This window comes from Pantherophis guttatus, chromosome 2 (genome assembly GCF_059756535.1).
Source record: "Pantherophis guttatus breed Tessera chromosome 2, ASM5975653v1, whole genome shotgun sequence".
Classification (NCBI taxonomy): Eukaryota; Metazoa; Chordata; class Lepidosauria; order Squamata; family Colubridae; genus Pantherophis; species Pantherophis guttatus.
Genome location: NC_142064.1, coordinates 86,661,282 through 86,687,621, shown reverse-complemented (window position 1 = coordinate 86,687,621; position 26,340 = coordinate 86,661,282). Strand labels below are relative to the sequence as shown.

The 26,340-nt window shown below is 37.7% G+C and overlaps 1 protein-coding gene and 1 long non-coding RNA gene across 3 annotated transcripts in view; both read right to left on the bottom strand.

The window, feature by feature from the left end:
- SMC2 (structural maintenance of chromosomes 2) overlaps positions 1 to 19,927 on the bottom strand; it is a 29,158-nt gene extending 9,231 nt beyond the window's left edge. Inside the window, exons 1-18 of one of the 2 annotated variants that reach the window (XM_034410575.3) lie at positions 19,585 to 19,927; positions 18,160 to 18,371; positions 17,470 to 17,619; positions 17,135 to 17,257; positions 16,591 to 16,629; positions 16,387 to 16,497; positions 16,225 to 16,269; positions 14,925 to 15,158; positions 13,785 to 13,934; positions 12,795 to 13,028; positions 11,034 to 11,193; positions 9,387 to 9,504; positions 9,062 to 9,200; positions 6,839 to 6,958; positions 5,742 to 5,946; positions 4,132 to 4,267; positions 2,915 to 3,039; positions 2,385 to 2,578 (exon numbers count right to left, since the gene is read on the bottom strand). In XM_034410575.3, coding sequence (XP_034266466.1) covers positions 2,385 to 2,578; positions 2,915 to 3,039; positions 4,132 to 4,267; positions 5,742 to 5,946; positions 6,839 to 6,958; positions 9,062 to 9,200; positions 9,387 to 9,504; positions 11,034 to 11,193; positions 12,795 to 13,028; positions 13,785 to 13,934; positions 14,925 to 15,158; positions 16,225 to 16,269; positions 16,387 to 16,497; positions 16,591 to 16,629; positions 17,135 to 17,257; positions 17,470 to 17,619; positions 18,160 to 18,327 — 2,451 coding nt within the window. In that variant the 5' untranslated portion in view covers positions 18,328 to 18,371; positions 19,585 to 19,927. The remainder of the gene's footprint in view (positions 1 to 2,384; positions 2,579 to 2,914; positions 3,040 to 4,131; positions 4,268 to 5,741; positions 5,947 to 6,838; positions 6,959 to 9,061; positions 9,201 to 9,386; positions 9,505 to 11,033; positions 11,194 to 12,794; positions 13,029 to 13,784; positions 13,935 to 14,924; positions 15,159 to 16,224; positions 16,270 to 16,386; positions 16,498 to 16,590; positions 16,630 to 17,134; positions 17,258 to 17,469; positions 17,620 to 18,159; positions 18,372 to 19,584) is intronic. The other variant, XM_034410576.3, reaches the window with a different exon arrangement.
- A 2,522-nt stretch (positions 19,928 to 22,449) lies between these two features.
- On the bottom strand, positions 22,450 to 25,974 carry LOC117661579 (uncharacterized). Its single transcript, XR_004590060.3, has 3 exons — positions 25,837 to 25,974; positions 24,644 to 24,862; positions 22,450 to 23,350 (listed from the first exon to the last, which is right to left on the bottom strand). It is a non-coding gene; the product is annotated as an uncharacterized LOC117661579 (long non-coding RNA).
- Between the last annotated feature and the right edge of the window lie 366 nt (positions 25,975 to 26,340).

The window sequence follows — 26,340 nt, the reverse complement described above, 5'->3', positions numbered from 1 at the left end:
ATTTGGTTCATAAATCATCACTTCTGCAGTTCTGATGGTTCCCCACTGATTTTCTTTATCAGTTACAAAATCTGTTGTTTGAGCTGAACAAGGTAGAACGATCAAAGCTACATTATATACCATTAATTATCATTAATTCAAGGGCAACCCGTTATTTAGAATTTTCTGTTTTCTATTTTGCTTAACGCTATGAGAGGAACGTAGCTTTGCCTTCAAGGAAAAAAAAGATAGTACTGTATGCATTTTTTCATATATATGTATGTATGTATGTATGTATGTATGTATGTATGTATATATGTAAGCTACGTAAGCTAAGATGTTCTGCAGCCCTGGTTCTGTGAAATCTCATTCACAAGTTTCTGGGCTTTTTGTATCTTGCTGACAAACAGCAACTCTGTGCTGCTCATTGGGAGACTCAGATAGCTATTTCTGCCTTCTAAGGTGTCATCAGTGAGCCACACCCTCTTCTCAAGTATCCTCCCGGTAAAGGTACAATGTTTCTTTTTCTTTTTCGTAGGCTTTTATGTGCATATTCTTTCTAGCCAGGTTTTACCTACGTAAGCTAAGATGTTCTGCAGCCCTGGTTCTGTGAAATCTCATTCACAAGTTTCTGGGCTTTTTGTATCTTGCTGACAAACAGCAACTCTGTGCTGCTCATTGGGAGACTTAGATAGCTATTTCTGCCTTGTAAGGCGTCATCAGTGAGCCACACCCTCTTCTCAAGTATCCTCCCTGTAAAGGTACAATGTTTCTTTTTCTTTTTCGTAGGCTTTTATGTGCATATTCTTTCTAGCCAGGTTTTACCTACGTAAGCTTGAGAAGAGGGTGTGGCTCACTGATGACGCCTTAGAAGGCAGAAATAGCTATCTGAGTCTCCCAATGAGCAGCACAGAGTTGCTGTTTGTCCTGGGCCCGCAGCACCCAATCAGATGCAGAGTTGATGTCTACACATGGCAGCGAAGAGAAGCACAAATGAATGTAAGGTTTAAAGAATAAGGGTTAGGATTCAAGAAGAAATCTTAACGAAGCCACAATAGATATGCCCATCCAAACTGTTAAGTGAGACTCGGGGGGAAATTTTGTAAGGAAACAGGCCAGATTCTGAATATATCCTAAGTAAAATAAACTACTTTTCTTTTGCTAGTACAGATAGAAAGAGTCAGTTTGGTGGAGTGGTTAAGGCACCAAGCTACAAAATAGATAGAAGATCTAGTCCTGCCTTAGACACAAAATCAGCTGTGTGACTTGGGCTAGTCCCTCCTTTTCAGTCCAAGGGAGGACACAAATCACTTCTGAAATGAAAAACGTAGGGGATTGCATTAGATTTACCCTCCTCCATCCACAGCTACCTAGGAAAGATTCTCTTTCCTTTATTCACAACGATGTTATATTTTTTCTAGGAAGATTCAAAAAAACAAAAATTTATCCCTAGCTATTTAATCTCAAGGAGAAATATCTGGAATAGGCAGAGGGGATCAAGTCACAACCCAGCGATGAAGCAGCTTCTGATCCAACAGGGTTCTTTGTAGCTTACATTGTAAGTAATGACAACTACTAATATGTGTGTTATCATTGCAACTAAATCCTCAACCAAGTCAGTTTTAATAGTGGTAAAATGGAAGAGAGAGGGGAAAGATGAGAGTGCTGGAAGCCAAGACTTCAGACTAATACCTTAATATTTACATAATCTTTAGCTGTTATATTATAAAACAATTAATCAGTAGAATGACTTGCCTCCAGAAGTTGTGGGTGCTCCATCACTGGAAGAGGTTAAAAGTCATTTGTCTGAAATGGTATAGGGCAGGAGTATCAAATTCAAAACCTGGGGGCCAGATCCGTCCTGTAGGGTGCTTAGATGTAGCCCGTGGGGCCACCCTGGAAACAGGGAAGGACCAGCCCACAGTGCCTCTGCCAACGAAAATGGAGCTTGGGAGGGCTGCATGCAACCCTCCCAAGCTGTTTTCTCTGGCAAAAGGTTGCAGGAGGCCGTCGCAACTGAAAACGGAGCTCAGGAGTCCATTTTCATTGGCAGAGCGCTTGGGCTACCACAGGTGCCCCCGATACGAGTGACGTCGAGCTGGCCAAGCCCACCCCGGCCCTCCAAGGTCAAACACAACCCTGATGCAGCCTTCAATGAAATCAAGTTCAACACTCTGGTCTGAAATGCTCAAGCAGAGGGTTGGACTATAAGACCTCCAAGGTCCCTTCCAACTCTGTTATATTTTAAGAGATGACACAAAGTACCAGAGCTGCTCGTCCTTCAGCATAAATTCTTTCAGAAACTTAAACATGGATACAGATTAAAAAAAAAAGAATCTATTTGCCAATTGAGTCTTTTTCTTTTTTAGGCTGGCCTTATAGTGGCATTGCTATCAACTGTTTACCTGTCCTTTTTCCTTCATCTTTTTGGTGGAAGCATCAGCCTTTTTCTTGACTCCGTCCAGTTTCTGCTGGGCATTCTTCAGTTCTTTCTCCCTTTCTGCTTCAGCGTTTTTCATTTTATTTTCCAGCACCTTCAGTTTTTCCTCAGCCTTTTTTTGCACTTCTTTTGTTTTCTTTAGCGTCTCCTCACTTTCCTCTAAAAACAGAGATTGTTTTGATCGTAGCTTTTAAACAGAAAAGTTACACAGCAGAAAGCAAAATATCCCTTTATGAAATTTAGAAAAAAAATTAAATATTACTATTCTATCTAAAATAATAATCCAATGTCATCATTAATACTTTAAAAAAAATTTAATTATGGCTTTTTTCCTATTTTGGGCTTGTGGTACTTAAATTCTATTTAGATTATTTTATTTGCTTAAAATGTTTGAAGTGTTTGATTCAAAGCCAACTTTTCTTCCTGAGCAACATCTATAGGTTGCAATTCAAGACAATAACATTTTTGTAGTATTTATAACTGTTTTCTTCTCACCAATGGTTTTTTTCAGGGTATCCAGTTCTTCCTGATGCTTGTGATAAGTACTTTGTTGTAACTTGGTTTGTAACAGGTCAGCTTCTTCAGATTTCATTTCCCATTGTTGCTTCAGTTGATGATACCTTAACAGATGTAATAATTTTAAAACATTTTTATATTCCACCAACAAAGCTTTTATACATTTAAAAATGGTTCGTTATTTTCTGAGTATGAACACAACGTTCCAAAATCATGTACAGCATGCTTTAATTTTGTCAGATTTATAATCAAGAAGATACATAAAAGTATTATTTGATAAGGGTGCACGTAGTTGTTAGCTCTCAAAACTTTTATTGATAGTCCTCACTTAATGACTATTTGTTTTATGACTATGCATACCGTGTTTCCCCGAAAATGAGACCCTGTCTTATATTTTTTTGAATCCTGAAATAAGCACTTGGACTTATTGCCATGCACTCAAAAGCCCGATTGGGCTTATTATCAGGGGATGTCTTATTGGGGGGAAACAGGGTAGTTATAGCACTCAATGAGTTAGTTATGGCCAGTTCTTGAAATGACAGCCATAGCAGTGACCCCGCAATCACGTCATCAAAATTAGATGTTTAACAGCCTATTTGCATTTGAGTGCAGGAGATACTTCGATAGCCCTTACCCACTTATCTTCCCACCCACCCCAATATCTGCCCATTTAGCTATCCTGTACTCTGCTGCCACCCCTAGCTGGCCTTCACCATCTTCCTCCTCCTGCTGATGCTGGCCCTTTGCAAGGCCATCTGCTGCATTACAGATGCCTCATGAGACCTTGCCTTGTCCAGGCACATTTCATCAACAGCACGAGGAAGAAGGCAGTGAAAACCAGCAAGGAGCGGCAGAGACAGGCAGCGGTGGGTAAGGGGATAGCCAAAAAGGCAAAGATGGGGATGAAATGGGGGAGTTGAAACAGAGGCGAGCATGGAAAGGCAGGAGAGGCATGGGATCCTTGCCCAACGGTACAGTCTTTGCCTAATGACTACCAGAACTGATGTTGCTAAGCGGGACAGTCATGTGATGTAACCTGAGGATTACCTATATACGAATTTTAAGTTTAATGTTTTTACAGATTTTTGTCTAGGAGAGATCCACCTTTTTTAAGTATTAATTTATATAAACTAATCATACTGAACTATCTTCCTGTTCCCAGAGATCCTGGGTAAAATAAATTGGTCAGTGCGTACTTTTCAAGAGTCACCTGTAGACTTGCTATCTCTTTTCCCGTCATCTGTAGCTCAGCCTCTTTTGCTTTCAATTCGTCTTGTGCTTCTTTCATTTCTTGAAGTTTGGACAAAACTGAAGCGGCCTGAGACCGTGCACCTGGTTTACAAAAGATAGAGTTGCATACATGAAAACTAGTTCAAATATGAGTTGGAGTATTTCTTATTTGTTCAAACCTCTGCACATAAATCCTTTGGATTCCAGACAAATGTCATAATATTGAATCTGATACCTGGGCTACATAAATTCCTACAGCAGCTGACTGTCATGATACATACAGGATGGTATTGGTGGATTATGAAGATCCTAGAATGATCTATCCAAGAGTCTGTAGAGATTCTCAGTCATCCAGGTCATGGTTGTCCCAAAGGTGCTTTTTCAGGAGGCAACTGGACTTTCTTTTGAAGATGTTTCACTTCTCATCCAAGAATCTTTTTCAGCTCTGAAGGATAGTGGGGAATGGAAGGATTAATATTCCCCTTGCAGACAGCTGGTCATTTGCATCTTTTAGAGGGTCGTTGAAGCACTTGGAGGGTTATCTGTGTCCTCAGGGTTCCCTGAGTAGTGCTCCTGGTTCCTGTAGTCTGCAATTTTTCCTCTGGAAATCCATTCCTACTCCAGCACCATTCAAAGGGTGTTCATCCCAAATTGTATAGCTAAAAGTCTGTAGAGATAAACCTCCAAGTGCTTCACCGCCCTCTAAAAGGATGCAAATGACCAGCTGTCTGCAAGGGGAATATAAATCCTTCCATTCCCCACTATCCTGCCAGAGCTGAAGAAGCTTCTTGGATGAGAAGGAAATGTCTTCAGAAGAAAAAAACAAGGAAGTCCAGTTGCCTCCTGAAAAAGCATCTTTGGGACGATCTATCCAAGACCCTCACTCCAGGGGTGAAATTCAGCAGGTTCTAACAGAGTCTTGGTAGTACAGTGGTCTAAAGCACCCTGTTATTAAGACCAGCTGCCTGCAATTACTGCAGGTTCGAATCTCGCCAGGCTCAAGGTTGACTCAGCCTTCCATCCTTTCTAAGGTAGGTAAATTGAGGACCCAGTTGTGGGGACAATAAGCTGACTTTGTATAAATATACAAAAGGATGAAGGCTATTGCTTAGCGCATTGTAAGCCACCCTGAGTCTCCGGAGAAGGGCAGCATATAAATCAAATTAAAAAAAAAAAAAAAAACAAGTCCTGAAAAACCGGTAGCGGAAATTTTGAGTAGTTCAGAGAACTGACAAATATCACCTCTGGCTGGCCCCAGAGTGGGATGGGAATGGAGATTTTGCAATATCCTTCCTCCAGGAGTGGGGAGGGAATAGAGATTTTGCAATATCCTTCCCCTGCCATGCTCAACAAGCCACGCCCACAGAACCAGTAGGGAAAAATTTTGAATTTCACCCCTGCCTCACTCTGTAGCGTAATAGGTTGGCTACACAGGTGAATTTACACGTGTAGGTTTTGGACAAGCAGATAAATGCAGTTATAAATGCAGTAAAAGAAAAGACTCGATGTTTTCCTTAAATATAACAGAGACATGTCTAAAGTATATTGTAGGAAAGAATAGAAAATTAGCCAGTACCTCCACTCAGTGTGCCCTGAGGATCAAACGTGTCTCCACCTAGAGTGACTGTTTTGGTCATTATCCTTTTGTCAAAGGTGACTCTCTTGGCATTATCCATGTTATCGCAGACCAAGGCCTGCCCAAAGACATACTCCATTGCCTTTTGGATTTCAGAATCGTAGCCCACCAGACTAAGGGCCACATTAACATTGTCATCACCAACCTAGTACAAATGGAGAAAGGATAAGCTTCAGGAAAAGAAGGCCTGACTCAGGATTTATTTTTCCTAAATTCTATGACATAAGACAATTGTATAGAGCAGTGTTTCTCAACCTTGGCCGCTGGACAATGTGTGGACTTCAACTCCTAGAATTCCCCAGCCAGCTTGGCTGGCTGGCGAATTCTGGGAGTTGAAGTCCACACATCGTCCAGCACCCAAGGTTGAGAAACACTGGTATACAGATTTGTTTTTCAGCTTACGGTCATTATATCATAGTCTACTGCTGGTCAGGCGGAAGCTATTTATAAACGTAGGCCAGACTGCATCCTGGTGTGGTAATTGGGGATATACAAAACGCAGCATTGAAATTTGATATCAAGGAAGTCTGTTTGCCTCCTGGAATGCCTCATATTCAGAATCCTGCAAGCCATTTTCTCTTCTGGGATATTTATTTGTGGAAAATTACAATGTTTTTGTAACAAACGGATGAGGATATTCCAGGGGAAAAAGGAAAAGTTCCCTCCCTAGAATAAGGCATTTGCGCTCAGTGGTAATTGCAACTCCCAGCATTCAGTTGCTCGTTCGGAATTCTGGAAGTTGTGATCCCCACGGATCTGGGGAACACTCTTTGGAAAGGGTTAGTGAAACCCATCTATTTTAATCTCAAAGCTACCGTTGCCAAGACAATCACTCTGCAATTGAAATATTAAATTTAATATTATCATTAAAATAAAATAAAAACTTTGATGGAGATATGTATTAAGAAAAATAAAGAACAAGAAAATACATATTAAAAATAATTGTCTGGGTTCATAACATGTGGAAAGCTGAGAAAGAGAATTAAAAAAAAACTAGTATAGAAATACGTTCAAAACCCCTACAAAAGAAAATATACCAAGGTTTTGGCCACTTTGATAGTTTCTTTTCCAATACATCTTGATGAAATTTTATTCAGTGGAATAATAGTATATCGACGCTTCAGTTCTCCTTTTTCTAACAGTTTTTTCCCAGTAACCTAAAGAGAAGAATTAAAAAAAATGGCTCACATATTTACTAACTCATTTTACCTGCAGCTGCAGGTAAAATTTATTACAGTAATAAAAATAAATAATAATAATGATGATGTTGATAATAATAATAATAATTATTATTTATTTATTTATTTTATTAAAATTTATATGCCGCCCTTCTCCCGAAGGACTTGGGGCGGCTCACAACAGTAAAATCACAATAAAACAGCAATAATAAATAAGATTAAAAGATTCAATTAAAATCCCACAATTAATTAAAACTCCCAAAACAGAATCAGACAATTTGCTTAAAAAGCCATGTCTTCAGGTCTTTGCGGAAGGAACGGAGATCAGGGGCCGTCACGCAGTCCTAAACACTTGGGAAGTGTTCGACTAGTGATTTGGGATACGAAAGCCAGCATGGTTATCTCGTCTGCTGTGTATATTGTCATTTTGCGAATAATAATAATAACAACTTTATTGTCATTGTACGTGTATACACAGTATACCCATACAACGAAATTCTCTTAACACCCAAAAACCAAGTCCAACACACATAACAATCCCCAAACATACCCCCACCCACCACAATTCCCCACCCATAAACCACCCAAACATCCACACAACAGACCAAGTAATGCCGTCCAACAGCTCACTGATGGTGGCCCTTTAGTTCATTGTTGAGTGCAATTATAGCTCTGGGATTAAAAACTATTCAGAAAAATATAGTGTTAAAACTATATAGTTTTTTAAAAACATTAGGATTCATCTAACTTATTAATAACTATATACAATATTATATACATTGTACAGGTAGTGCTCAACTTATGATCACAATTTGACCCAACATTTCTGTTGCTAAGCGAATCAGTTGTTAAGTGAATTTTGCCCTATTTTACAACCTTTCTTGCCACATTTGTTAAGTGAATCAATGCAGTTGTAAAGTTAATAATATGGTTGTTAAATGAATCTGTCTTCCCCACTGACTTGGTTTTATGGATCGCAAAAAGCGATCACATGATTCCGGGACACTGCAACTGTCAGAAATATGAACCAGTTGCCAAGCATCTGAATTTTGATCACGTGACCATGGGGATGTTGCAAGGGTCTAAGTGTGAAAAACGGTCATAAGTCACATTTTTCAGTGCCATTGTAACTTTGAATAGTCATTAAGTGAACTGTTGTAAATTGAGGATTACCTGTATATTTTTGACATGCACAAACTCTGTCTACACCAGGTATGTCAAACTGGCAGCCCACAGGCCAGATGCATCATGTGCAGGCCACGCCCACCCCAACTCCGTGAAGGGGCAAAACATTGCGAAACATCACATGACGGCATGACGCCACAAGTTTGACACCCATGCTCTACACAAACACTATATGCAAGTTATAAAATATAGTTTGAATGGTGATCTTAAACATTACAAAAATAATACAATTCTGAATAATTGCTCGGATACCAAACAAGAAGAATATTATGTAACAAAGAAGATAGAAAGGGGAGGGGAGGAGAGGGTAGGAAGAGGAGAGGGAGTGAGAGGAAAGGAAGAAAGGGAAAAGGAGAGGAAGGAAGGACAGGGGACAGGAGTAGGAGAGAAGGTCAGAAGGGAGAAAGAAGAGAGGGGTGGGGGAAGGAAGGGGAAGTAGGGAGGGAGGAGAGGAGGAAGGAGAAAGTAGGAGAGGAGAGGAGGTTGGGAAGGAAAGAAAGGAGAAGAAGGTTTGTTGCAAAACGAGGGAAGAAAAGGTAGAAGAGCAATTCCGAATGTAATTAAAATGTCTTATTTTAATGCTTTTTTAAAGAAGATATATACATATATGATTAATTATGTATAAGAAAATGTGCATTTTATATTATGTGTATAAAAAATAAAACTGAAAAAACTTTTCAAAAATAATACAATTAAGAAATAAGCATTATTTTATGCATTACTTTTTTAATTTATCAGAATCATTATATGCTTAAGCAATTACGAGTATATCATTCAGACACTCTCACGAATACAAGTCTAGCTCCTCTTTGCTATTAAATCTGTGTTTGGCTTGCTGTTAAACAATTGAGAAAAGACCAGAAGTGATACGTTTAATAACATCTTTGAGAAACTCACCTCAGTGTCCACCACAACATTATAAAGTCGACCACCAGCCACTACTTCTAGTGCTGTTGCTGTAGAAACATCTTTCACAGTAATCAAAGATGCAACCAGCCCTTTCACACGATCTGGATTCCAGCTTGCTTCTGGATTCCTTAAAATCAATTTGTGAAAATGTATTAATGCTTTCAATGCACATTTTGTTGTTACTAAGTAATATTGTGAAATCACTTGACCAAGATAGAATGTTTCTTCCCAGTTTCCAAGTTCAACTGTAAAACATTTTAACATAATTCTTGTCTGGGGACAGGAGATACAATTTAATGTTCTGTAGCTTCACCTGTATTCAAAGCGTAGATTGGGGAACCTGGCCAGGAAATTTTCATAGGATTCCCTCAAACGATTTACCACACGGGATAACTCCTTTTGCTTTTCTAAAAGATGCTCTTCTTTTTTATCTGGAACAGCCAATGAATAAATAACATTATCCAGAGTATTTATTTCTAAAGATTCAGAAGAAGCTGATTAGTTAGAAAGTTATAACCTGATATAAAGGTAAATGTTCCCCTCGCACATATGTGCTAGTCGTTCCCGATTCTAGGGGACGGTGCTCATCTCCGTTTCAAAGCCGAAGAGCCAGCGCTGTCCGAAGACGTCTCCATGATCGTGTGGCCGGCATGACTAAATGCCAAAGGTGCACAGAATGCTGTTATCTTCCCACAAAAGGTGGGTCCCTATTTTTCTACTTGCATTTTTTACGTGCTTTCAAACTGCTAGGTTGGCAGAAGCTGGGACAAGTAACGGGAGCTCACCCCGTTACTCACTAGGGATTTGTACCGCTGAACTGCCGACCTTTCGATCGACAAGCTCAGTGTCTTAGCCACTGAGCCACCGCGTCCCTTTCATAACCTGATATAGAATATATATCATATATATATATATATCACATCAAAAAACTCAGGATATCACAACACTAGAACTCAGGATGTTAACACATAGCCCATTACCCAGGACGTTAAAACACAAAAGACTAAGGGCACACATCAAGGACCTCACCCACACAGGATGTTACGAAACAGCTGACTGATCTGCAAACATCAACTCCATCAACCAATCAAGATGTAACAACACAGGCAACCAACCTGCTCACAGCAACGAAGCCAGCACCCCACACCTCCCCACCAGTATTTATAGAGACGGCAGCTCCGATCACGCTTTCCTCACACAAGCACGAAGCCGAAGACACCAGCCTGAAGATGACGAGTGGGACCTCGTCGAAACGTCACCAAGATACTCTCAATCTTACACGGGAAAAGACCCGAATACACCAAAGGTTATATTCTATAACCTGATATAGAAGCTACCTAATATAAAATGTGCAAAATGGGCACCATCTGTTACTAATTCATCATATATTTTAGCTCATATAGATGCAACATCACATCTATGTACAGGTAATCCTTGACTTACAACAGTTTGGTTAGTGACCGTTCAAAGTTACAACGGCATTGAAAAATGTGACTGATGACCATTGTTCAGTTACAACCTTTGCAGCATCCCCATCGTCACTTGATCAACATTCGGTTGCTTGGCAACTGGTTTGTATTTATGACCACTGCAGTGGCCTGGGGATCATGTGATCACCTTTTGCGACCTTCCGAAATGCAAAAGCAAATGGGGAAGCCAGATTCACTTAACAACTGGGTTACTAACTTATCAACTGCCGTGATTCACCTAACAACTCTGGCAAGAAAGCTCTTGAAATGGGTCAAAAGTCACTTAACAAATGTCTCACTTGACAACTGAAATTAGGGGCTCAATTGTGGTCGTAAGCCGAGGACTACCTGTTACTACTGTTAGTGCAGGACATGTTCAAATTGAGCCTGGAGTTATTGTCCTCCAAGTAAGCAGCAATTCGTCTTGAATCTCCATCCGTGTGTGTACAATGTGTAAAACCAAAGCCCTCCATTCGAGAGAGCAAACAAACCTTCATAGTTGAGTTTCTTCATTTCACGTTCAAGTTTCTCTTTCTGTTTTTTAGCTGCTTCAAAGGATTCTTGATCTTTCTTATAGCCACCATCCATTTTTTTTACCTCACTCTGTTTAGTCTTTAGCTCTTGCTGCGCGTGTTTCAGTTTCATCTGAGCCTTCAAAAAACGAAATGTTTAGCATGAAGTTCTGATTCAGATCTTTTACTTTGGAATGAAGTTAACTTTCCTAGAAACAGTCATTAAAAAAAAGGTAACATCGTGAATCGTCTGACTTTATGCACCAAACATCTTTTCGGAGAAGGGGAATGTTGACAGTTTAAATGGGTAAAACTGGCAAAGGAAAATGGTCCTGACCATAAAGAATAGAACGGGAAAATCATAAACCCCTTAAAACATAAAAATGAGCCTGAAAATGTCAGCTCTGCCCTCTCTACAGATACCTTTATGAAGGATTCCCCAGAAACAGGAATGGTTGCTCCCAGGGCCTAAACGTTTATCCAGTCTGGTAGGGAAACAATATTTCACGCAAACATATCTTGTAACAGTTGAAAGTAAGACATGAGCAAATCTAGGCCTGCAGAAAAGAGTCATATCCTAATCCTAAAAATAGGAAGATGTGCAAAACATCTTATATTACTGTTTTCCCAACTCCACAGGAAGGAAACAACGATTTCCAATACAACGGCTTGGGCAGCCAACTTCTTTCTCCAGTTGTAATCCTCAGTGCTAAAATCTAACAGCAATCTGGCCAAGAGGGAATGAATCAGGAATGAAGCCAAATTTTAATATTTAATCAGATAAAGTGACTATTGCAAAGAATGTTCTTAACATGCAATTGCCAAGGGAAGGTTGATAGGCACCATATGAATCTCTCCTGTTGCAATTTTTTAAAAATGATCATTTAGAAAATGGATGCTTTTAGGGTTTGACCAATGGACAGAGCAGAATATACTTTACAGTAGTACCCATTGGCTCAAATGTCCTGATGTAACGTCAGAGAAAACATTTCAAAAAATGATATTTGCGTTCTCTTCAGCTATTTAGGAGCACATTCATAGAACTCGGGGAGAGGTGTAGAATCCGTGGCAGCAAATTAAAATTCAAGAAAGCCCATAATAGAAGTTGAAAAAAAAAGATCTCATCTTTGGTACAGAAAATATATATTGGATATATCACACACACACACCAAAAAAAACCCTCTTCAACTCTTTCCTTATTCCAGATACCTCTTTTTATCACTGCTTTTGTAGTCAACTATCTGACTTCATGAGTTGAAATCCCACAGTTCACAATAGTCTTTTAAGTTATTTTTGATATACAGGTATTCCTCCCTTAACTATTTGAAGTTATGACAGACCCTCTCCACCCAAAAGCTACTTACAACCCAGTTCTAGAGTTCCGATGGACACTTGCAACTCTCTCACTTTTATGGCCAATTGCAGTATATGGTGGTCATGAGACCACAATTAACAATGTTTTTTCCATTTCTGACCTTTTTTACCAGTTTCCAGCAAAAAACGGCCATAGGAATAGATTTGCTTAATGTCCCCTGTGTTTGATTAACAACAACCACATTCATTTAATGATCACAGCAAAGAAGTCAGAAAATTGAGTCTTGCCAAGTGACTGACTACCGTCATGACTTATGACGGACATTTTTGGGGGTCCATTACAATCGTAAGACAAGGACTACCTGTATGTGGCATTTAATGGTACGGTGCACCCAATTTGCCCAGAGACACACATTTATTACTTACTTGTTTCGCTTCTGTCTCTGCTTTGCTTATGTCATTCTTGCAAGTCATCATCTGTCCGGCAAAAGTAGCATCTTCCCCATCTTCACTGCTGGACAGGCCAGCTGACACTGCATTGAAATGCTGCTGTGCTGCAGCCAGAGCCTCAGTGTCTTTATTGTTTTCTTCCTGAAGAACACTCAAAGCATCTCTCAACTTCTGGACTTCTTTTTCCTTCAAGGCTAAAGCTTTAGAATCCTAAAACAAAAATAAATAAATAAATGTATGATTAAAAGGCCAATTTAAAAAGGAAAAAAATATACAAATTAATAAGAAAAGCTAAATGCAATCCTACTTTATCCCACAATAAAGTTCCAATGAAAGTTGACAATTAAAACAACTGTGACCTTAAGAGAATAATGAATTTGGCTGGCCAGTCCTGACTCTGGGGCTGTTTTGGGTGCTCTTCTGCAGTTTAGATCACATCTACATATATTTATTCAGAAATAAGCCTCACTGTGTTCATAGTTTATTTATATGGTCATAAAGTAAAACGTCACATGACTGTGTCAAGTTATGTTATCAGTTTCAGCTGTAGTCATTAAATACAATGTCATGTGACTAGGCCGGCTTTTCCAGTCACTTTGCTAGTCTGAAAACAACTGTGAAGGTTGTAAGCGGTGATCACATGACCCTGGGATGCTGCAACCGCTGTACATGAACACTGGTTGCCAAGCAACCGAATTGCAATCACTTGATCATAGGGACGCTGTGACGGCCACATCTTCGAGGACCAGTCATAAAATCTCCTGTTTCGGTGTCATCATAACTTTGAAGGATCACCGAACAAGTGGTCACTAAGTGAGAACTATATGTACTTTTAAAATACTGTGATATCCTAGTGTAGAAGTACTTGTATACAGTACATTATATATTTTCAAACATAAGCTTATCATGAATATAATTAAACGAGGGAAAATAGTGCATATTTTTAAGAGCATTTCCATTGCTTACCTCTTCCATGGCTTTAACCAATTCTTTCCGCTTTTTCTCTTCACTTTGTAAATTTTGCTTTTTGATAGCAAGGGTACTTTGTACTTTGGTATCAGTTCTCTGAATCTCGGCAAGACCTTCCTCTAGAGAATGGAGCGCACCACCAAATTCCTACGAATATAATTTGTTTTAATAGAAGCAGATTTATGTTTGCAATAGTACCTCTACCCATCTTCCTCAGGCATTTCACTAACAAACACACACACACACACACACACACACACACACACACACACACACACACAAAGGGAATGAAACAAAAGCCAACAATATTAAAAACTTTCCCTGAAGAATAATGTCAGATTCTTGAAGGATTCTTTACCAAGCAAAATCTAGACAGGAACTAACCGTGGAGCACACAGAAAAGCACATTGTCTATCCTTACACATCATACAAAGCCCCCTGTTCTTGATATTGGCTTAACATGTTTTAAGATTGTAGCCCATTCAGTATTTTATGCCGGTTTGTGAGTTAAGCACTGCATGAATCCAGACATTAAACATGCTTGTTTAGTGCCCTGAACTATAGAAAGTTTGAGCCTTTCTGACCTGGCTATACCTCTGTTTAGTGTTCAAAAGTGGGTTAACAATGTGCTAACAACTTCAAGACAAAGGCTCTTCTTTTTTGTTGTAATCAGTTATCTAGATCAGTGATCCCCAACCTTTCCAGCTTGGTGGACTTGCAAAGGGGGGGGGGGTAAATGATTCTGTGCAAATGGCTGCACATGCTCAATGGAGTTTTGTGCACAAGAGCAAGTACCCACCACTCACACAAATGGTGCTTTGCGAGCATGCTCCCCCACTGCTTGTGCAGCCCGATTCCGAGTCGGCCGCAGCCCAATAGTGGGCTGCGGCTCATGGGTTGGGGATTCCTGACTAGATAACTGGAGTTACATACTGTCAACCTGAATACTTTACTAGCCTCTACTTGTTCAATTAATTATTTAAATATTTCTAATAAGACATTATTTCTTCAAACAAATAAAGCTTTCAAAGTTTTATTCTTTACACATGGACAGCTTATAATTTTAATAAAGTGGCTAAAAATGAGTTTTACTACTTGTATTAGCATATTGTAATAAAGTAACTGGATAGGTCTTACTTGATCCCTTTTCTTTTCCATCTCTGATATTTCTTTGCTGAGTTCCTTCACTTTCTTCTCATTTTCAGTCATCTCTTCTTGCAGTTTTGAAATGCTGCTTTCCATCTCCTTTAGCACATCAGCAGAATGTACCTTGGTTTCTTCAGCTATTGTAAATTGATATGCCACATACAGACGGTTCAGATGTTCTATCTCTCTCACAACTTTTTGGTATTCCAAATAGGAGGATCGTTCCTGGTTAGGCAAATAAAATAATGCATCACGGACAGCTACAACAAACCAGAATATACAGATAGTCCTCAATTTACAATAGTTCATTTAGTGACAGTTCAAAGTTACAACAGCACTGAAAAAAGTGACATTTGACCACACGTGACCCTTGTAGCATCCCTATCATCACATGATCAAAATTCACTTAGCAAATGGAACGTGAAAAGTCATAAAATGGAGCAAAACTCACTTAACTGTCTTGCTTAGCAACCGAAATTTTGGGCTCAACTGTGGTCATAAGTCAGGGACAGCCTATATTCCATTAGAATGCAGGTAGTCCTCAACTGACAACCACAACTGAAACTCAAAATTTTGGTTGTTAAGTGAGACATTTGTTAAGTGAGTTTTGCTCCATTTTACAACCTTTCTTGGCACAGTTGCTAAGTGAATCACTGCAGTTGATAAGTTAGTAACCCGGTCGTTAAGTGAATCTGGCTTCCCCATTGCCTTTGCTTGTCAGAAGGCTGAAAAAGATCAGACGACCTTGGGACACAGCAACAGTTGTAAATATGAACCAGTTGCCAAGCATCTGCATTTTGATCACATGATCATGAGGATGCTGCAAAGGTTGTAACTGTCATAAGTCACATTTTTCAGTGCCATTGCAACTTTGAATGATCACCAAACAAACTGTTTTAAGTCGAGGACTACCTGTATGACAGAACAGCTGTTCTGCATGAATGAAACTGAGAGATTCCTTCTCTCTCTTGCGGTCCTCCAGTTGCCCAGCAGGTGATAAATAGGAGAAGGAAAGAGGGACATTTTTATTGCATAAACACTTTTCCACTTGCATATTTTTGGATTTTGCCCATAGGTGCAATAGAAATGAAATGCAAAGTCTAATTGCAGTGAATCAAATTATTTCATTTATTATTTCAATTATCGATTGAGGTTGCTTGAACACAACGAATTATTTTTTTTATTAACTAGACAAATGGTCAATAATGCTGCATACAATCAGTTCTTAGGACTAAATCTAATCAAAGATGGAGTTTTATTGTAAATTCTGTTTAGTTTAAACTGTAAATACCTCTTTCAGTTTTTGCAAGGTGGGTGTGATTTCTTCCTCTAAAATCTGTAAATGAAAAGCAAGATGTACTTAATTTTTCAATTCTCAAATTGAACCATGGCAATTCTGTTTTCTTAAGGGGACTAGTATAAATATAGGATCAAGTAACCATAATGCTGGTACCGTGCAAATTTCTTTGAGTTTTGCTTCTTTTTTCTCAATAGTTTTTTGTGCTGCTAGTTTCTTACACTCATACATCCTTGTGCCAGCTGCTTCTTCAATCATAGCCAGTATCTAGAACAGCAAGAATAAAAATATATAATACAACCACAGGTCAAGCTGTTTAAAAGATAAAAATCACAATAGAAAATACAGTGTCATGCTTACCTCTGGGGGCTTCATATTGAGTACTTTGGTAATTCGGCCCTAAGATAGAAGGAAAATAGCCAGCTATTAATATCTTAGTATTTTAAAGGCCTTATTATAATCTACATATAGTGAATTAGGGTGCATATCTCCCTTGGAAAGAGTATCTGGAAAGTGGGACAAAAATTATCACAGCACATTTGTAACAAAACAACTGGACAAGGGTATGGTAGTAGCTCATGGAAAGCTTTGTTACTATGTTTTCCCATCTATAATTTTACAAGGCGATCAGTGATATTCCTGTAATATCCTTTTTGACACTAGATTCATGCCCATCCATAGATCATTAGATGCAGACGTGCTTAAAGGCATGCAACTAACTATGAAGAAGAACAAAAGATCATATGTTTAATTCTGGGCTGAGTTAGCCAAAGCTAATTAGGTTTTGACAAGGAAAGATGAGTTTAAAAACAGAGAAAAAGCATATCAAATGATAAAAAGCATCACAAATTTACAATCTAGAAGGACAATACAATAAAAAAGGTTATGAACATACATACTTTACCTGCATAATAAGAAAATGAGGATTATTGACATTCAATCCAACAGAGCAGAAGAGATCTTGTACTCTGGTATTGTTTGCATTGACACCATTGATTAAGTATTTATTTCTACCTCCAATCACCACCTAGAAAATGAATGACAAAGGACTATTAGTGTGTGACCTGTCATCTCAAACAAATTGACCATTTAACATACACTGTTTTAAAAATGACCTCCCTTCTAAACTATTCCGGAAAAAAATCAAGATGCAAAGTTTTAGTTTTTCTACTTGCACCAATTTTTTTTAAAATACTTAATAGACATCACACAAGGACTTAAGATATCACATTAGCTCACCTGTCTTGTGACTGTTATCTCGTCATGATTCTCAAATCCTAGTGGACTCTGCTTCTTATCAAAATTATCGAAAGTGATAGAAACAGAAGCCTTAGTAATTCCAGCCTGCCCATTTTTGTAAACAAGATCTTGCAAGTTGGAAGCTCTCACCTAAAATTAATTTTTAAGACAAAATGATACCAGTAAGATAAACAGATAGGGATGCTTGGGTTATAGGATTGCATCACAAAATAAATTTACTGATTCTATTTAAAACAAATATTATGCTCCTGTATAAACCTTTTGTACATTTTATATGTATTGTCAACCCATCATTCCAATCTACAATTCAGTTCACTTAAGAGACAAGATAAACCCATTTTAAGGGATATGGTATAGGCAAAATTTATTTTAAAAGATTATCGGAGTCTGTCCTTCTCAAAATATTTTGTTTATAAAAATTATTTGTGAAAAGGCCCACAGCCAAAATGTAAAAGAATTTTTCCACAATGTTTATACTTTTATCAAATGAATTTGGCATGTTAAATTATCATTCTCTTGCAAATAAAGATAAATGTTTAACACATTATCAGGATTTATATGGAATTTTAAGAAGAAAATATACTTTAGAGCTAGTCCAAGAGTCAACATTAAACATGCTAAGAGCAGAATTTTTTAAAGGTAGCCAATATCTAAGATATACACACTTACCTGTGACAGATTGGTGATTCCCAATAAAAAACAGATGGAGTCCAGGATATTTGATTTGCCACTTCCGTTTAAGCCGGTAATAGCATTGAATAGAGGGTCAAAATCATTAACTTCTGTCCTCTGAGCATAAGACTTAAAACCTTCAAGAATAATTGACCTGATGTACATTTCAGCTAATTTCCCTATAGATTCCAAGTAAATTCACCTCCACCCTATAAAATAAACATTTCTTCCATTATTCCACAGTTCAAAATATATGCCTGCTTTATAAAGCCCCTTTAATATAACCCAACAGCTAGGAGTAGGAAAAGCAATTACTATTCAATCAACTGAACAATGTGTAATTTAACAAGTAGAAATGGATCATTTCTATATAAATGGATCATGTACAATATAGCAATATCACAAATTAAGTCCCAATGACTTCATTATTAGATCTCCCATATTATGCAGGAGCAATTAATATTTGCTTTGAAGCCGTGTAGAATATATATGGGGAGTTGATAAGCATATCTTTTCAAAAAAACATTTGGCAAAAACTGTATCCCAACAGTTAACTATCTGCGCTAGACAAAACCCACAAATTTCTTGGAGTATTTAGGTTTCAACCCACACAGACTCTTGTCTATGAGTAAATGCAGTTGGAATATACAGGTAGTCCTTGATTTACGATCACAATTGAGGCCAAAATTTCTGTTGTTAAGTGAGTTTTGCCCCATTTTACAACTTTTCTTGCCGCAGTTGTTAAGTCAATCACTGCAGTTGATAAGTTAGTAACACGGTTGTTAAGTGAATCTGGCTTCCCCATTGACTTTGCTTCTCAAAAGGTCGCAAAAAGGGGATCACACGACCCCAGGATGCTGCAATGGTCATAAGTATGAACCCATTGCCAATCATCTGAATTCTAATCACATGACCATGGGGATGTTGCAACGGTCCTTAAGTGTGAAAAACGACCATAAGTCACTTTTTTCAGTGCCGCTGTAATTTTGAACAGTCCGTAAAAGAACTGTTGTAAGTCGAGGACTGCCTGAACATAGGTGTGTAATATTGCATCTCTACCAGCTCAATAATAAAGATGCCTATGTTCAAAACACAAAAGTTGCAATAAGGCATTTTAGATGTTTTCAAAACTGCCTATCCAGCATATGCCAAACAATTGAAGAGTCCAAAAACTACTTCTACTACTGGATATGATATCTATATCTATATCTATATAAAGAATCTGAATCCGAAGTGTTCAATTCAATCGGATTTAGGTCGACATAAAACTCCCTTGATTGGCAGTCTAAAAGTGCTCTTTGATTAGTTTAAGATGCTTCGGGGTGGGGGGGAAGCAAAAAAAAAAAACCCAAAACCTTGCGGATATTTGGGCCCCTAATAATTTAGGGGACTCCGATTCCCCCATAGGGCAGAAGTCCTCACCGCCAGGCAGGGCTGCCTTCCCTTCCAACCGACTCGACCGCAACCGCTCCAGCGCCTTTTCAGCTTCCTCTACTTGAATTTGGCGCGGGGGTCCTTTCATTCTGTTCCGCGCAGGAGTTCAACTCAGGGCTGTTCGGCATATTGCCTGATTTTTCTTTTTGCTTCGTCAAGAAATCGAATGAATCAGGCATTTGGGAAAGGCTACCCACGAGAGAAAAACAACTTGACGGGCTCCTATGCTCCCTTTCACGCAGCAACACGATTGGTGGGAAAGAACCCAAACGGATGACGGGGCCCCAAGAGATTAAAATAGTCCGCTTAATTTCTCAGGCCCCGCCCTCCGTTTGGATTTAAAGCGGCAGTGACACCAGAAACTGTTACTTTTGCAAGGAGGGAATATGGAGCCCTGGACTAGATGAAGCTGTACTTTTTGTGGGCAGCCTTATTTATTCTTAACCAATAAGCTGCTTCTTCTTCTTCTTCTTCTTCTTCTTCTTCTTCTTCTTCTTCTTCTTCTTCTTCTTCTTCTTCTTCTTCTTCTTCTCCTTCTCCTTCTCCTTCTCCTTCTCCTTCTCCTTCTTCTTCTTCTCCTCATTATTATTATTTACCATGATTATGTGACCAAAATTAAGGCACTTGACAACTGTTTCGTACTTATGACGGTAGCAGTGTCCTGGAGTCCAAGATCATAAGTTACGAAAGTTACTCCAGGAAATCTTTTAAACAGAACCTTACAGGTAGTCCTTGCCTTACTATAATTGAGCCCAAAATTTATGTGGCTAAGTGAGACAACTGCTAAGTGAGTTTTGCCCCATCTTACGATCTTTCTTGCCACCGTTGTTAAGTGAATCACTGCAGCCGTTAAAATAGTAACATGGTTGTTAGGTGAATCTGGTTTCCCCATTGACTTTGCTTGTCAAAAGGTTGCAACCGTCATGAGCATGAACCAGTTGCCAAGCCCCTGAATTTTGGTCACATGATCATTGGGGATGCTACAAAGGTAGTGACTGAAAAATGGTCATAAGTCACTTTTTTCAGTGCCTTTGTAACTTTCAACGATCACTAAGTGAACTGCTGTAAGTCGAAGACTATCTGTATTTTTCAGGTTGTAACCCGTTTTGTGTTAACAGTCCTAATAGTTGGAAATTTTACTTTTGTAAACTATAACAAGCACCTGTTAAAGAACGACTTTCCTTTTTATAAAAATATCTTGTGCAATAAGGTTGTGCAAATATTAAGAAAATTACATCTTAAGAATTGTAAATTCATTTTAAGATAAGCACTATGTCCATATGGGCTTCATTTCAGAAAGCTGTTTTTTATTAGAATAAGTTTTTATTAGTTTTGCTTTTGAGTTTTCCTTTGTAAAGCAGAGATGTTAGCATAAACATTTTTTAAAAAAATATGAACCTCTTTCAGAGTTGCTCGGTTTTCAGGTTTATCTCTTTTTTTTTTTTGCAAGTAAGTGTCATTTGTGCCCATTAATGACATGGATTAACCCCAAAAGCCAAGTGGGGCTGGAATTGGTTATTGGCTGAAGGCAAGGCAGAGGCATATTATTTAAGTAATATCCCCAGGAAGAATGAATGCATAGCTCTTGTTTAACAAATCCATAATTATTCAGTTGTTAACTTTCCTAGCTATAGTGAAATAATTAGATTTGAGACCTTGGTTGCATCTGGTATAAGAGTTGCAGAAGTGCAAGACTTAGGAGGATCCTTATTCTTTTTGTGCTAGCCAAAATGTTTTTGGCCATCCATAAGTTTTGTGCATCAGTTAATTAGGTTTGCTTATTTCATCTGTCTTGGGCTTTTTTCCCCAGCTAAATGGATTAGGGTTATCAATCAATGGTTGACAATTACCTCTGGAAATGTATTCACCCATCCCCTAGTCACAACAATTGGTGATACTTCATGGTGGGCAAAAAAAAATGGACTCCAGCCTTTCTAATATTTTGGAACACCAGAGTAGAGCAGAGCAGAGCAGAACAGAGCAGAGCAGAGCAGAGCAGAACATAATTCTTTATTGGCCAAGTGTGACTGGACACACAAGGAATTTGTCTTTGGTGCATACACTCTTGGTGTACATAAAAAAATAAAATATATTCAACAAGAATCATAAGATACAACACTTAGTGATAGTCATAGGATACTAATGGGATACTAAAAGGTGGCTTTTCTCCTAGGCTTTGCAGCAGGATGAGGCTGGAGCCCAGTGATTGATATTGCTTAGGTACTGAAGGATATTGTTTTAGGGAGCTAGGAGTAGTGTTGGGGAGAGATGTTGATTTTCAATTTTTTATGTGGTTACCACTGTTGCTGTGAATCACACCTTTATGGCTCACTAAGTGGGCATGTTAAGTCTAAATACAAATACTTTTACACTAAGAGTTAGCAAAAAAAGAAAAAGAGACCAGAGAAGTTAGCTCACAGTTTTGTAGCATAAATGTGTAATCTGAGGTTCTATCTGTAATCTGAACTATATATGATCTCCCGAAATCTCAGGATGGTTATTTAGTTATAGCCATTTGTTTATTGCATTTTAAGTCTAATGTTACCTCCAGTCTTAAAAACTGTTATCGAATGAGAACGAATGTAGATAATATGAAATATATGGAGAGTCATGGGTTGTTGGATTAATTCTTTAATGTTTTAATTTTAATTCAAAATAAATTATTCTGGTTCCACCAACACAGTATTTCTCACTGGAGAATTCTAGGAGTTGAAATTCACACATCTTAAAGTTGCTGAAATTGAGAACACACGGCACCAGCTTGTCAACATTAACATTTGAAATTTTATTTTAAAATACAGATATGACCCTTGGTACTCCCAAAAGATGGCATATGCCAAAACAAGTAGATTGTTTTTTGTTTTTTTGTTTTTTTTTATTAGACTCTGAGCAGAATTCTACAAGTCAACAAAATAATTAAACATTTACATGTATAAATAAATATAATTATTTATATCAGATCAACAAAGTGGTGGAAATAGTACAGGCAATGCAATGAATACAACTGAGTGATGTCATAATGAGTTCCTCAGATTCCTCACTTTCTGGAAGCAGAATGGAAGTACACAAAGCAGCATATTTATGAGAAAGCATGATGCTTTTTGTGAATAAATGTTTTCTGCCAGCATTGCCAGATAATATTGGATGGTGCGTGTATAAATGCAGAGCTAAGAATTGTATTTCGGTCCTTTTCAAGTATACTATAGATTTATGTCATCAGGAAGCATATGACGAATGTGTTAATCAAAAGTGAACTGTCTTCATAGAAAAAATAATAATCTCACATTTAATATAATTCACTTAAAACAAAGTATTTGTAATAATGGAACAATGATTACAAGGAAAGGTATAAAGAAAATGTATAAAGGTAACTAACTCTATTTTGTAGCCTATCTTCAGTTGTTGAGATTATCTGTTATGTTATTGAAATAACCTTCATCTCTGCTTCAAGCAACTCGACCTGTGTGATTCTTAGATGATCCAGACTGGATCTGAAGCCAGAATTTCATTCTAACAGACTTATGCACAAACCATATTGGAAACAAATATCCTTTTTAAAACAGATATCACTGTTTTTGCTCATTCTTCAGTCACTGAGTGGTTCAGTCATTTTCCTGTGCTCTGTTTTCATATTCCCATCCATCCATTTGTGCCATATAGCAGGATATTTTTTTTCCTCCTGGATCACATTTATTTACAATGTTGTAAGTTTTCCCTCAGAATTCATCTCTGGTTCTGGCAATTTCAGAATCCACTGGAAAGTAACATAAGACCTTTGAATTCCCAGTTTTGTATGCATATACAACAACCTAAGTAATATCAGTTTCTCCTTTTTGGTGTACCTATTAGTTATTTCATTTATAATTAAGTCTACACCTTCATTAATAAGCATAGTACCAGTCACTGGGTACACTGTAGTCACTTTGCATAACCATTGCGCACTTTTTCCCCATCCTTATCAACATTTAGCATCTCCGATCTAAGGCTAGCTTACATATACAGGTAATTCTCGACTTACAATAGTTCATTTCCAAGTTACAGCGGCACTGAGAAAAGTGACTTATGACTGTTTGTTACACTGACGACCATTGTGCAATCCCCATGGTCACATGATCAAAATCCAGACACTTGTCAACTGACTCGTATTTATGATAACTGCAGTGTCCTGGAGTCATGTGATCACATTTTGCAAAATCAATAGAGAAGCCAGATTGACTTAACAACTGTGTTAATTACTTAACAAGTACAGTGATTCACTTAACAATTGTGGCAAGAAAGATTGTAAAATGGGGCAAAACTCAATTAACAAATGTCTCACTTAGCAACAGAAATTTTGCATTCAGTTGTGGTCGTAAGTTGAGTACCTGTATATTTGTCTGCATCACATCAACTAGGAGTTGTATGCAGTGTATTAATATGCACTCTAGATGTAGGTTTGGTAATGAAAATAAGCTCTAAGCAATTATTTCTGCAGGTGTAAGGCATTCTTGCAATTAGCAACTACATCAGGAAATATACAAATCAGAATAGGCCATTTGAGTATTGTTTGTGTATGTATCTTCTCTATCTTGTTACATTGTGGATTATAACATGTTTTCAGCTGCCTTTAAAATCTTGAAGGGCTTCAGCTGACCATTTTCAGGGAAAATACCTTAATTGGAATAGTATTGAGCTTATTATAAAAATGACCAGTTTCCAAAATATTAACCAAATTTCATGTGTTGTATAACAATTATTTTATACTTCAAGTGAAAAATTTTGAGTCTTGGCCATTGAGTATAAATGCATAAATACATGTGGATAGCATTTTCATTTTTGCCTAGCACACTATAGGCTATTATTGAATTTTTGCATGTCTATGTATACTATGCCACACATGAGATGTTAATATCTTAATATTTTTTTTTACAAAAAATTGCAGAAAGTAGTTCTCTCTCAGTAATTCATCCAGCCCAATTTTTTTCTGAAAAGCTGTCAACCATGAGATAATATTTAGACTTTTAGTTAACATGTTAGAACCCTATACTCAGCGGTGAAATCTACTTACCTTTGCTATCAGTTTGGGTGCGCTCCCGCGTGGGAACACACACATACTACCCGCAGGAGTGCCTCTTCTGCGCATGCGCAGAACCTTCTGTGCATGCGCAGATGGTTAAAAAACGGGACGTAATGATGTCCTGGTGGGTGGGCAGAGCCTCCCACCGCCAGCGCTACCGGTTCGGCGAGCTGGATAGAACCGGGGGGGGGGATTTCACAGCTGCCTATACTGATAAAACATGAAAGAAATGTTTTGGTATCGTTAGATAAAGTAAAAACCCTTGATATGATGCAAATTATGTTTCAGATTTCTACAGATATTGTGCATAACTTCTAATCCTTCTGATTGGGAAATTACAAATAGAATTATTTGCATTATAATCAAACTGGGATGCTGGACACTTCAAGATGTTCCTTAATTTTAATGTGATGTTGGAACTCCAGGTTGTTTAGTAAAATAAACTGGCAATATCTGAGGAACATATGGAATAGAACTTGAATAATTTTAACAATGTATTTTAATTTTTAATGACCTCTTTAAATATTTGCAGTAATAATTCCATTTCAGCCTTTTGTTCAAAAGAAAAATTAACTAGCCACTTTTAAATAGGAATTACTCCAAAATGTCAATTTCTCTTAAGTACCCAAATAAAAATTTCTGCCCAAAATGCCTACCATAGTTAGCATCAATAACTCTTCTGAACCTCAAGAGCGGCAAATTCTAACACTTGAGTTCACAGTGTAATATTGAAATCGTTTTCATTCCAATATGTTGTTGAAGTTATGTAAATATGTCCAATAATATTATTTAAAAACGGGAAAATTAAAACTATGGAAGATTTTAAAAGCAAGTTTTAAATCCAGCATTTATCTGTCAAGTTATCTAGGCAGTATAATACACATAATAAAGAAAAATTACTTGTGGTATTAAAAATATTACAAATAATGACCCACGAATTACAGTGGAGTCACCTCCCACATTATCTAAGTTTTTATTACCATCCTTTTAAATAGTTCCCCTCTCCCCATCTTTTCTCTCTCTTCAGTTCTGGAAATCTTGGAAATGTTATTAGTTTTCATTTTTTTATTTTGGAGTATCAAACATTTGTTATCAAACCATAATAATATGACAAATGAGAAAGGATTATTTCTCAGGTTTAATTAAAAAATAGTATGCCTTTGTAATTAAATCTTCAGACCCACCTGAAATCCTGAGTTGGTTTTAGAGTTACCAAATATAGTAATCTATGTCTTGCTCTAGTATCAGAAAAATGTATACAATCCCCAACCAAATTGGAAGAATTGGAAGAATTTTGTGTAGCCCCATAAATCAATCTTTGGCTAGAAAACAAAATAGAGGTAGCAATGGCATCATTATGGTAGTCAATTTTGACAATGTAAGCAAATAAGAATACTGAAAACACAAATCTTAAAATATCTTCTGATTATGTTGCTGATACAAATCACTCTTTCAGAACTAAATCTTGTATATTACATACCAGTAGTTAGGTATTTACACACACCGTTTAAGGAGCCAAGCCATGTTAACTTGGTGTTTTAAAAGTAGGTCCATTGATAACCAAAAAATTTAATAATCTTTAAAATTAGGTGAACAAATGACCAGATTTTCATTCCTCTCCAGCTGGTTCATTGTGACTCTGGAACCATAGTGATGTCATAGAAAGTGACACAAAAGGCTGGCGGGGA